Source organism: Sarcophilus harrisii, chromosome 3 (genome assembly GCF_902635505.1).
Source record: "Sarcophilus harrisii chromosome 3, mSarHar1.11, whole genome shotgun sequence".
Taxonomy (NCBI): Eukaryota; Metazoa; Chordata; class Mammalia; order Dasyuromorphia; family Dasyuridae; genus Sarcophilus; species Sarcophilus harrisii.
Window position 1 is genome coordinate 43655114 of NC_045428.1, and position 10230 is coordinate 43665343.

The window sequence follows — 10230 nt, forward strand, 5'->3', positions numbered from 1 at the left end:
AGAAAGTCCATGACCTTTCCTGTTTCATTCGAGGACTCCTTGACTCCAAGAGCAGCACCTGATCGACTAGGCCACATTAAGAGCATGCACATTTTTATTTTATTTTAATTTTTTTTTTGGCTGAGGCAATTGCCCAGGGTCACATAGCTAGAAAGTGGTTAAGTGTCTGAATTCAGATTTGAACTCAGGTCCTCCTGACTCCAGGGCTGATGCTCTATCCACTGTACCACCTATGCCCAGATAAACATTTTTAAAATAAAATGCACCAGTCTGATACTACTGACTTTCCCAGCAGGCCAAAGCAAGCTAAATCCCACATTTACCAGCCTCCATGATGGCCAGTCTGGCCGGAGAGTCCTTTGTCAGTGGGGAAGGGTCAACACTGGCTTCATCTTTAGGAGTAAATTCCAGCCGCAGGATTAAGACTTCCAGATCGGAGATAACTGCGATATATCCAGCACAAAATGAAATTTCTATGGGGAGAATACTGTCTATGTGTATGACTAAGGAGCGTTCGAAGTCCAATATGGAGAATCCCTCGTGCACAACCTGCCATTTTAAACTAAACAGCACCAGTTTGTTATTGCAGCCAACGAGAAGATCTCCTGTGATGGGACAAGAAGAGATACACAGCGGGGGTTCGGACAGAGGGATCTCGATGATGGACATCTGGTCTTTGGAGGCTTCCCTGAAGCAGCCCTCCACGCCATGCCCCACCATGCGGATACACACGCGAGAGTTTTCGGTGGTCTTGCTTCTCCAGTTGACGTAGGCCCGAAGGAACGTAGCTTTGTTTTTCTCCTCAATTGTCACTAAGTAGTCTCCTGGAGGAGAAAGGAGGGAAGAGGAGCATCATTAGAACCCAGAATTTGGAAGCACATCTGCTGCACAAGATAGGAAGGATCTGGGATCAAACTATCACCAAAGGGTATTGGTTCTACCACCTACCTGTGTGACCTATGGGTCTCAGTAACTTCATTTGCAAAGAATGAATGAGGGACTCTGGGTCCCTTCTAGAATTCAAAATGTTATCCTGGTAGTTTTTTTAGGCAATTGCTTGAGACACAGGTGTTCAGTGATTGCCCAGGCTCACAGTAGCCTGAAAAACCCAAAGGTAAGGGATTTGAGCCCAATTTCAAGTTCAGCACCCTATTCACTAAATTGAGACAGTCTCCATTAAACAAGGATGGGACAGCTACTAAATGTAAGATATTAATGTAAAATGTGCTTTTTTTTCTTCCCATGAGGCATTTTTACTTCATAAAAATTCATTCAATTATGAAATGTTAAGGATGTAAGTAACCTGTCATAAAGTGTGATCAGTTTCAATCCTATTTCTTCTGTGTTGCTCTGGCCTTGGATCTACAGATGAAATAAATTATCCCCTCCTCTTCTTTCTTCTCCCTTCCTTCCCCTTTGGTTTTCTAGTACTTGTGTGACATATTAAAGGCAAGTGTAAAGTGGAAAACCTGGCAGGAATCAGGGGAAATCTCTTTTTCAAAATATCACATCTTCATGAGACATACAGAGAAGAAATGAGAGAAAACTATGTAACTTTAAAAAAAATCAGAAAAACAAAATCTACTTTAAAACTAAAGAACTACCTTTAATAATAACAAACATTTAAGGTAGCTTTGTTTATCCTCCTAAATTTATAGGCCATGGCTGAGGCTTTCAAGCAGTTAATATCCATGAATTACTAGGAAACTGATAGACTATTTATACAGCATATTGCTTCTTAACCCACATTAACTAATGGATATTATTTTCTTTGTATTAACACTAGATGGACCAGAATTTAGGAACATCTCAAAAAACTAAGCTGCATCGATTGATGCTGCATTTTTTTATACACAAGATAAAAAAAGGGATAGAATGAAAATTTTTTAAATTATATTTTGCATAAGTTGGTACATTTGGCCTTTTATTGTTAATGTAAGAATCATCCTCCTCATCATCATCACGATAATGACCAGAATTTCTATGGTGCTTTTAAGTTTATAAAGTTATATATATAGAACATACATGTAAATATATATATATGTATAGATACAAATATATGTGTGCACATACACACGCACACTCCCTTTAAAGCAACAGACAAGACTTTCCTGCAAAAGATGGTGAAAAGAACATGATTTTCATGAATAAAATATTTCACTTCTTTCAGGGTTGAGGACACAGGTCATCAGCTGGTGAACACCTTGTCTCTTATTGTCACTAGAAAAATGCAGATCAGCAATCATTATCATTCTACATGCTATTAAAAAAATTTCTTCCTGGTCCTCAGGACATCCTTATTAGCTCACTGCTGGTGACATATTTAGTGAGTCTTGGGGACTTGTTTTTCTTCATATGAAAAATTAAGGGGATGCATTACATGATGCCTAAGGTCCTGCTCAGCTCAAAATCTATAATTCTATCATGATAAGATGTCATCTGTTCTTTCCAGTCTATCATCAAATAAGTCAAAGCTTTTTAAACTGGGGTTCATGACCACATGTGAGGTTGTGTAACTGAATATAAAGTTTGCAAAAATTCGGCAACAGTAAAAGGATTCTGAACACAATGACCAAAAATTAACTCAAAATCAAACGTGCTAGGAATTTAAGTTGTTTCTGGCAGTGCTTGTCCATGTTGCATTGGGTGACTTGATTTTGCATGCATGAATGCTTCCAGAAAAATACCTGGGCTTAGATTCAAGATAGAGTCATATAAATATTTCTCATATGAAAAGGAATCAAGAATGAAAAAAGTTTAAGAAGCCTTAAATTAATTAAATTACTAGGTGAAGTAGTGTGGTGAGTTCAAATCTTGCCTCAGATTATCAACTGTGTGGTCCTGGGGAAGTCCCCTAATTGCTCTCTTCCTCAGTTTCCTTATCTGCAAAATGAGAATAACAGCACCTATGTGACAGGATTGTTATCAGGATCAAACTGGATAAGATGGAGTTATCCTTTGCAATTCTTAAAGAACTGTATAAATCTTATTATACATTATGGCCCCTTCAGCATTCTGTGGTCCAATTAAACTGGCCTCTTTGCTGGCTCTTGCATACAGCAGAACTGTATATTAAATGAGAAGAGGAAAAAAAAGGTACCCGAGGCCATCTCAATGAATATGAATCACCTGGATGAGCGAGTTCCTAAGGTCCTAATGGGGCCTAACTGTTGAGTCACTCCTGGTGATCTTAAGATACCTTGGAGGACCACAAAGGTTCCCAGAACTGTTAAGAGCAAACACTGTTTTGATTTTTTAAAAAAGGAAGAGGATGAATTCCTTCACCTATGAGGTAATGAAGTTGATTTCTCTATTCCTGGCAAAATTCTAAATACAGTATTGAAGGGATGGTTTGTACATAGAAGGGGAAACACTAATCATAAAATCAGCATTACTTCCTTGTGATCAAATTAGGCAAAATGCAATTCCTTTCCTGAGAGTAATTTTTAGACGGACAGATTAAAGGAATATTATACATGTAGAGTATACTCAGGTTTCAGCAAATTATTTGGTAAAATTCCTAATGCTCTAATTGTAGACAAGATAGACGGAGACTATATGGTGGTACAGTTTAGTTTGATACCTGGAACCAATAGACATTTTTCAAGGCTTAATATCAAGCTGAAGACAGATCTCTACTGGAAATATCCAGTGGATTTTGTGCCATTTATCAAGAATTGAGATAAAGGTATTGATGTCATGCTTATCAAATGTGGATGACACCGATACACCAGACTTTAGAAAGAAACTGGGGTAGGCAACCTTTAAAAATGGAAATTAATAGGAATGAATGTAAAGTCCCATGTAGGTTTAAAAGAATCATCTTCACAAATGCAGAGGTGTGACCATGTCATAGTTTATGTAAAACTTTTTTTTAACCTTTGTCTTTTATTTTTTGGATCATCAGACCGCCAAAGGGTGTTGAGTTCATTATGTCATTGGCATAGGAAATCTACCAGATGAGGAAATGACCAAATCAGGTCAGCACTTTCTCGGCAACATACTGTCTTCAGAGAGTTGCCCAATCAGTCGGAGGTTGTGGCTTACCCTGGGTGGCACAGTGGGTATATGTTAAGAGGTAGGCCTTTTCAACTGAAGTCATGTATGTATGTATAAGTGTGTCTATGAAATATATGTTCTATGTGAAGAGAGGCAGCCTGATATAGTGCAGAAAGAGCTGGCCTCCAAACCACAGAAACTTCAGTTGAAAAGGCCTACCTCTTAACATATACCCACTGTGCCACCCAGGGTAAGCCACAACCTCTGACTGATTGGGCAACTCTCTGAAGACAGTATGTTGCCGAGAAAGTGCTGACCTGATTTGGTCATTTCCTCATCTGGTAGATTTCCTATGCCAATGACATAATGAACTCAACACCCTTTGGCGGTCTGATGATGCAAAAAATAAAAGACAAAGGTTAAAAAAAAGAAACCAATCATATTAAAATTACCATCTAAATTTGTGAAGTTCCTGATCTTTATATCTCCTTGGGGAGGGAGGGTCTACAAAGCCCATGTTAAGAATCTCAGTAAATCTAGGGTGTCCTCCAGGGCTAAGTCCAAGAGGTCCATAAACAATGAACTATGCTGACTGGAGAAAAGGTCTAACTCCTGCTTAACTCCTCCCCATTATTTTGGCTCTACAGTTACTTTCAAAGAGGGGATAAATAACATAAATTTAAAATCACCAACATATCACCTCTGCCTCCAGACGCCTAATTGGGGAGAGGCAGCATTAAATATAAGAAATTGATATTTATGGTTTTGGCTCCAGACAATAAGAGGAGAAAAAAGGAAAAAGTGACACACAAAGGAGGTGATTAAATACAAAGACATCTCACCCATTCTGTGAGCACCAAGAATTATATAGTTTGATAATAAATAGTTAGGGCCTTAGAGATTAGTTGGTCATTTGCAGCAGAGGTCACTGAGGTCGAGAGATGAAATAAGAGTCAAGGTGGTTAAAGACCCACTGATCTGAGCTCTTTCCCTCACTTCCACGTTATGTTACATGTTCCTACTCTCTGCAGCACTTCTGTCAATTAAACCAATATTTTAAGGAAGCCCTCTAGGTTAAAGGTAGACAGCCCACAGTAGATTTGGTTATAAAAAGAATCATCTTTTTGGCCATGTGCATAAATGACTTCCCAATTTAACTGGTTACTGGATTTCCGTCTCTTTCCTTAAACACCTAAGCGTAGGTCAGGCACTGACAAAAGCAAAGTGTGACAAAAAGCAAGCAACGTTCCTACATTCAGGGAGCTTACAACGGGGAGGGGGTCACTGGTGAGCACGTTCAGGGGTCGGGCAGAGGGGTCAGGAGCCCACAGCAGAGTGGGGGTGAGGCCCTCGCGGGGCGCGGGTACGTGGGAAAAGAAAATGCAGAATGGCCCAGGTCTGCCCGGCAGCAGCCCCGCTTTAATTGCTTTTTGCAGGGCGGATCCAGCCCCGACCCGTCAGTATCGGGGGTCTGGAAAGCCCCAGGAAGGGCTCGCCGGTTTCCTGCTTTGCCGACGAAGGGGGTGGGGCCGCACGGGTCTCGAGCTCCCCCGCTCCTCCCCCCGTCCCCAGCTTAGGGGGCGTCGGGTGCGCCGGCACGCAGTCACCCTCGGACCCCCGGGGAGCGCGCGGGCGGAAAGGTGCCCGCAGGTGCGGCGGCAGGGCCGGGGCGGGCCACGGGGCTCCCCCGCTTACCTGCCTCGCTGTAGCTCAGGTGCAGCACCTGGCCCAGCGTGGAGAAGCTGCAGCGCGGCCGCGCCGGCTCGGGCTCCCGCGGCTCCACGCAGAACGCTTCCACCTTGCAGCCCGCCGCCACGAAGAGCGCGTCCTGCCCGCCGCAGCACACGCGCTCGGGCTCCTGCTGGCAGCGCACCACCTGCTGCGAGCCGAACGGATGCAGGTTGTACAGGCGCACCATGGCTGCGGGGCCGCAGCCCCCCGCCGAGCCGCCGCGGGGAGGGCCAGCCGGGAGGAGCGCCTACTTCCGCGAGCGCCGCCGGCCGCGTCACGTGGGCCGGGGGCAGAGCACACCCCCTTCTTTAAAGAGACCGCGGCAGTCGCGCGGGCGCCTGCTTTGGGCGGGTCTGCCCCGGGGACTGTACTGAAGTCCTCAGTGCTGCCCAGCCCTGTATGCACGCATGTGCGTTCCTTAACTTGTGCTCTATCCGTTGTCCCGCCCGGCCCCTGCGTGCATGTGTCTGCACGCGGATAGCCGTCTCTCGTGATCTGTCCATTGGCCCACCCAGCCCCTGCATGCATTCTCTGACATGGATATGCATATCTTGTGCTCTATTTCTTGTCCCACTCAGCCTCTGCATGCAGGCGAGGATATCTTGTACTCTATCCATGGATCCACCCAGCCCCTGCATGCATTCTCTGCATGCAGGTGAGGATATCTTGTACTCTATCCCTTGTCCCACTCAGCCCCTGCATGCATTCTCTGCACATGGATATGCATATCTTGTGCTCTATCCCTTGTCCCACCCAGACTCTGCATGCATTCTCTGCATGCAGGTGAAGATATCTTGTACTCTATCCCTTGTCCCACCCAGCCTCTGCATGCATTCTCTGCATGCAGGTGAGGATATCTTGTGCTCTGTCCATTGTGCCACCCAGCCTCTGCATCATTCTCTACACATGGATATGCCTATCTTGTGCTCTATCTCTGTCCCACATCCATCTCCCACCCAGTCCTTGTGTGCATTCTCTTGAGAGAGCCCTCCATCAGCAGCTCCATCTAGTATCCTGCATATATGTAAAAATCCTTATGTTGAACTGATATTTATCATTCTATCTGTTGCCCCACCCAGCCCCCTGCAAACCTGTCTGCACATGGATATGCATCTCTTAATTTGATCAAGATAGAGGCCTCTATCCCCCCCCCCCCCCCCCCCCACCCCCGTCCTATCTAGTCCCCTGCATATATGTACACATACATCTATCTAGACTTGATACATATACCATTGTCATCCCTTGTGTGTACACATATATGTATACATACATATATATTCTACTGATACTTGTATCACTGTTTATTGTTTCATCCGTGTACCTGCATGCACATCACACCAACACATACATATACATCTATGTATATCTTAACTTGATTATTGGTACATGGTGCTTCAAAGTTTGCCAAGTGCTCTATTATTGCATTTGTTATTGTTATTTGATTTGATCACAATCCTGTGAGCCAGATTTTTGGCAAACAAACTTACTCACTTAAGATTTATGCTATATATATATGTATGTGTGTACATAAATGTTTTCTTATGTATATGTACATATATGTATGTATGTACTAGTTGGCTCCCCCATTAAATTCACTGCAACAATAGATTGTTTTGCTCTTTGTACTGGTATCCCCACTACTGGCACACAGTAGGTGCTCTATCAGTATTCCTGGATTTGATGCTTTCTTTTTACATAGAACACAGCATTGAACATAGGGTGAGGCACGTGGCAAGAGCTCTGGGCCCAGTTTCCCAAACCCTTCCAGGAAATGGGGCTTGATAGGGGCATTCCTTTTCCAGGCCCTTTCCTGCCTAGATTTGAGCTGCTTAAAAACCAGAAGCCTCCCACTGGCATTATTCATAAGCTTTAGAGCCCAGTAGAATCAAGTAGAACCCTAATTTTACAGCACCAACTTCCCAAAGATGTTGTGAGGATCAAGCGAGATATTTGTAAAGCTCTAGCACAGTGCCTGACACATAGTGCTTTAAAACATTTCTTTCCTCACTCTGGACATAGAACTCTCTGCATCATTCCAAACTGCCTTTTAAATGGGTTCCTCCTGCCACATCTCACCACATACCTATTCTCGTAGTGCCAAAGCAATGTCCCTTCTGCCCCTCTCTCCCTCTACCTTCAATGAAGGAAGTTCCTTGCATTCTGATAAGAAGTTGGATTTTACCCTGCCCTCCTTTCAAGGTAGTGGGACCTTCCATCTGCCCCAAATTCCTAATTAGGCAAACTTTCCTACTACAGCCTTTTCTTTCTTTTTAAGACAATTTAAAATTTTTCATTGATTTCATCTTTTGTTATTATATCTCTGTCAAATTCTAAGATATCCTTGCCCTCCACTGGACCTGGAATCAGAATGCTTCTTGGTTGTGTGACTTTGTCCATGTCACTTAACCACTATCTGCCTCAGTTTCCAGATCTGTAAAATGGAAATAATAATCACCCCTACTTTCCAGGTTGAAGTGAAGATCAAATGAGACAATATTTGTAAAGCACTTTGCAAACCTTAAAGAACTATGTAAACATTAGCTCTTATTACCTAGTATGGCAGGTGAAAGATGAAATGACAGAAAAAATTCAAACTTCTGGGTATATTGATTTATTAAGCAAAATATACCAATTGCCTAAAAGAGTAGAATCAATCTCCTTCCTCAACATAAGACTGAACTGAGAAAATAGGGGAAGACAGATTTTTTATACTACTAATTAATTAAAAGAAAACAATTAACCAAGATACAAATTTAGGTAATCACATTTCTAATTGGAGAAAAGATTAGGGATTTTCCCATGTGGGAGAGAGTAAACAGATGCAATTACTTGAATTCAGAAAAAAAGGTGTCCCCTTCTCCATCTGTAAACAATCAAAAGTACATGGAAACAATAACTGATTGATCAGGACAGGGCCAGATTGCAGATAATACATATGGGTTGTTTGAGACAGACAGTAATGAAAAAATTTTTCATCAGGCTTTGGACATAAATGGGCTTCTGATCAGCATAAGCTCTCCCTACTGCTGATTCAGCTTCACAGGGCTGTATTCAAACAATGCAATAAAGTTTTCTCATAGTTCCATAAATGAATAAAGAATTTTTAGAAGATAGAAATTGAACTAGACCCATACATAAGTGAATAGCTAGCTCCAGAACTGAGTCACAAGGAGTCAATATGGTTCACTCAATTTCCACAATTAACCAGTTATAGTTCTAATTCTCTCACTAGTGAGACATCTATAGCAAAATAAATAAATAAATAAATAAAACCCCAACCATATATAGATGTACACACACACACACACACACACACACACGAAGTACAACAAAACTCACCAGCTCATTGAGTTACCTAGTCCTCTGCTTCTTCAGTGACCTGTTCACAGCTCCAACAATGTATTTGTCCTTCCACAAATCCTTCATTGACTTCCCATCTTTTGGTATCCCCTCCCTTCCAATTTTCTGAATATGAGGTAAAACCTCAAAGTTGTTTTGATTTGTCTTTTATTGTTAGTAACTTGGAGCAATCTTTTGTATGGTGAGTTAGCAATTCTTTTTTTCGGAATCCTTTGTTCCTATCTTTTGACCACAGACTCAGTGGACAAGCTGCATCCTTTTTCAAAAACATCAATGAGAGTTCAAGAACCTTTTTAAATTAGGTAGGCCAGGACTTCTTAAACTTTTCCTATTCTTGACCCCTTTTCATCTGAGAAATTTTTACATGACCCCGTACAAATAAAATAGGTATACAAATCAAACATTTGTTCACGACCCTCACATTCAATTACATGACCCCATATGCGGTTGCAAACCACAATTTAAGAAGTTTTGGGTTAGATGAAATCCATGAAGACCCACTATTCTAGAGCGCTGGACTGGAAAGTAAAAAACCTGAATTCAACTCCTACCTCAGGCACCTAACTCCTCAGTTTCCTTATCTGTAAAATAAGAAAAACAACTGCCCAAATAAGATTGTTTTGAGCGTCAATATCTGGAAAGCACTTTGTACATAAATGTTAGTTATTTTTATTATTTTGTCAGCAATTGCACAAAATTTCATAGTTGGAAGGGACCTCAGAGACCATCCAATCTAACCAAAAATTCCTGGAAGAAGAATATTATACAAGTCCTAAGTATTTCTGGAAGCCCTAATTAGGAGCAATAGTTAGACGTTCTAGAGAGGCAGATTTTAACTGAATACAAGGAAAAATATTTTTACAATTCAATCTGATCCAAAATGGAGCAAGTTAGATAGAAAGACAGAGAGTTTCTCATTGCTGGAAGAATTCAAGGAAGGCTGGATGTCCAGCATCTCACATGGGATAGTGGGGAAATTGAGATTTCTTATAACTTATAAGCTTCTTATAACTTTTTGACTCACTATTCATTTCTGAGCATCTAGCAACAGCCATACCATAAGACTGATGAACAGGAGCTTAACAACAGACCTTGTGAAGCAATAGATCTTGTTATTATGACACCAGAGCAAGGTATCAT

General features: G+C 41.9%; 1 protein-coding gene across 1 annotated transcript in view; it reads right to left on the minus strand.

Annotated features, from left to right (window-relative positions):
- The window catches only part of HPS3 (HPS3 biogenesis of lysosomal organelles complex 2 subunit 1), a 39867-nt gene extending 33856 nt beyond the window's left edge, over positions 1-6011 (minus strand). The window contains exons 1-2 of the mRNA XM_003766065.4: positions 5695-6011; positions 324-824 (exon numbers count right to left, since the gene is read on the minus strand). Of these exons, the coding sequence (XP_003766113.2) occupies positions 324-824; positions 5695-5917 (724 nt within the window). The 5' untranslated portion in view covers positions 5918-6011. The remainder of the gene's footprint in view (positions 1-323; positions 825-5694) is intronic.
- Positions 6012-10230: the final 4219 nt, after the last annotated feature.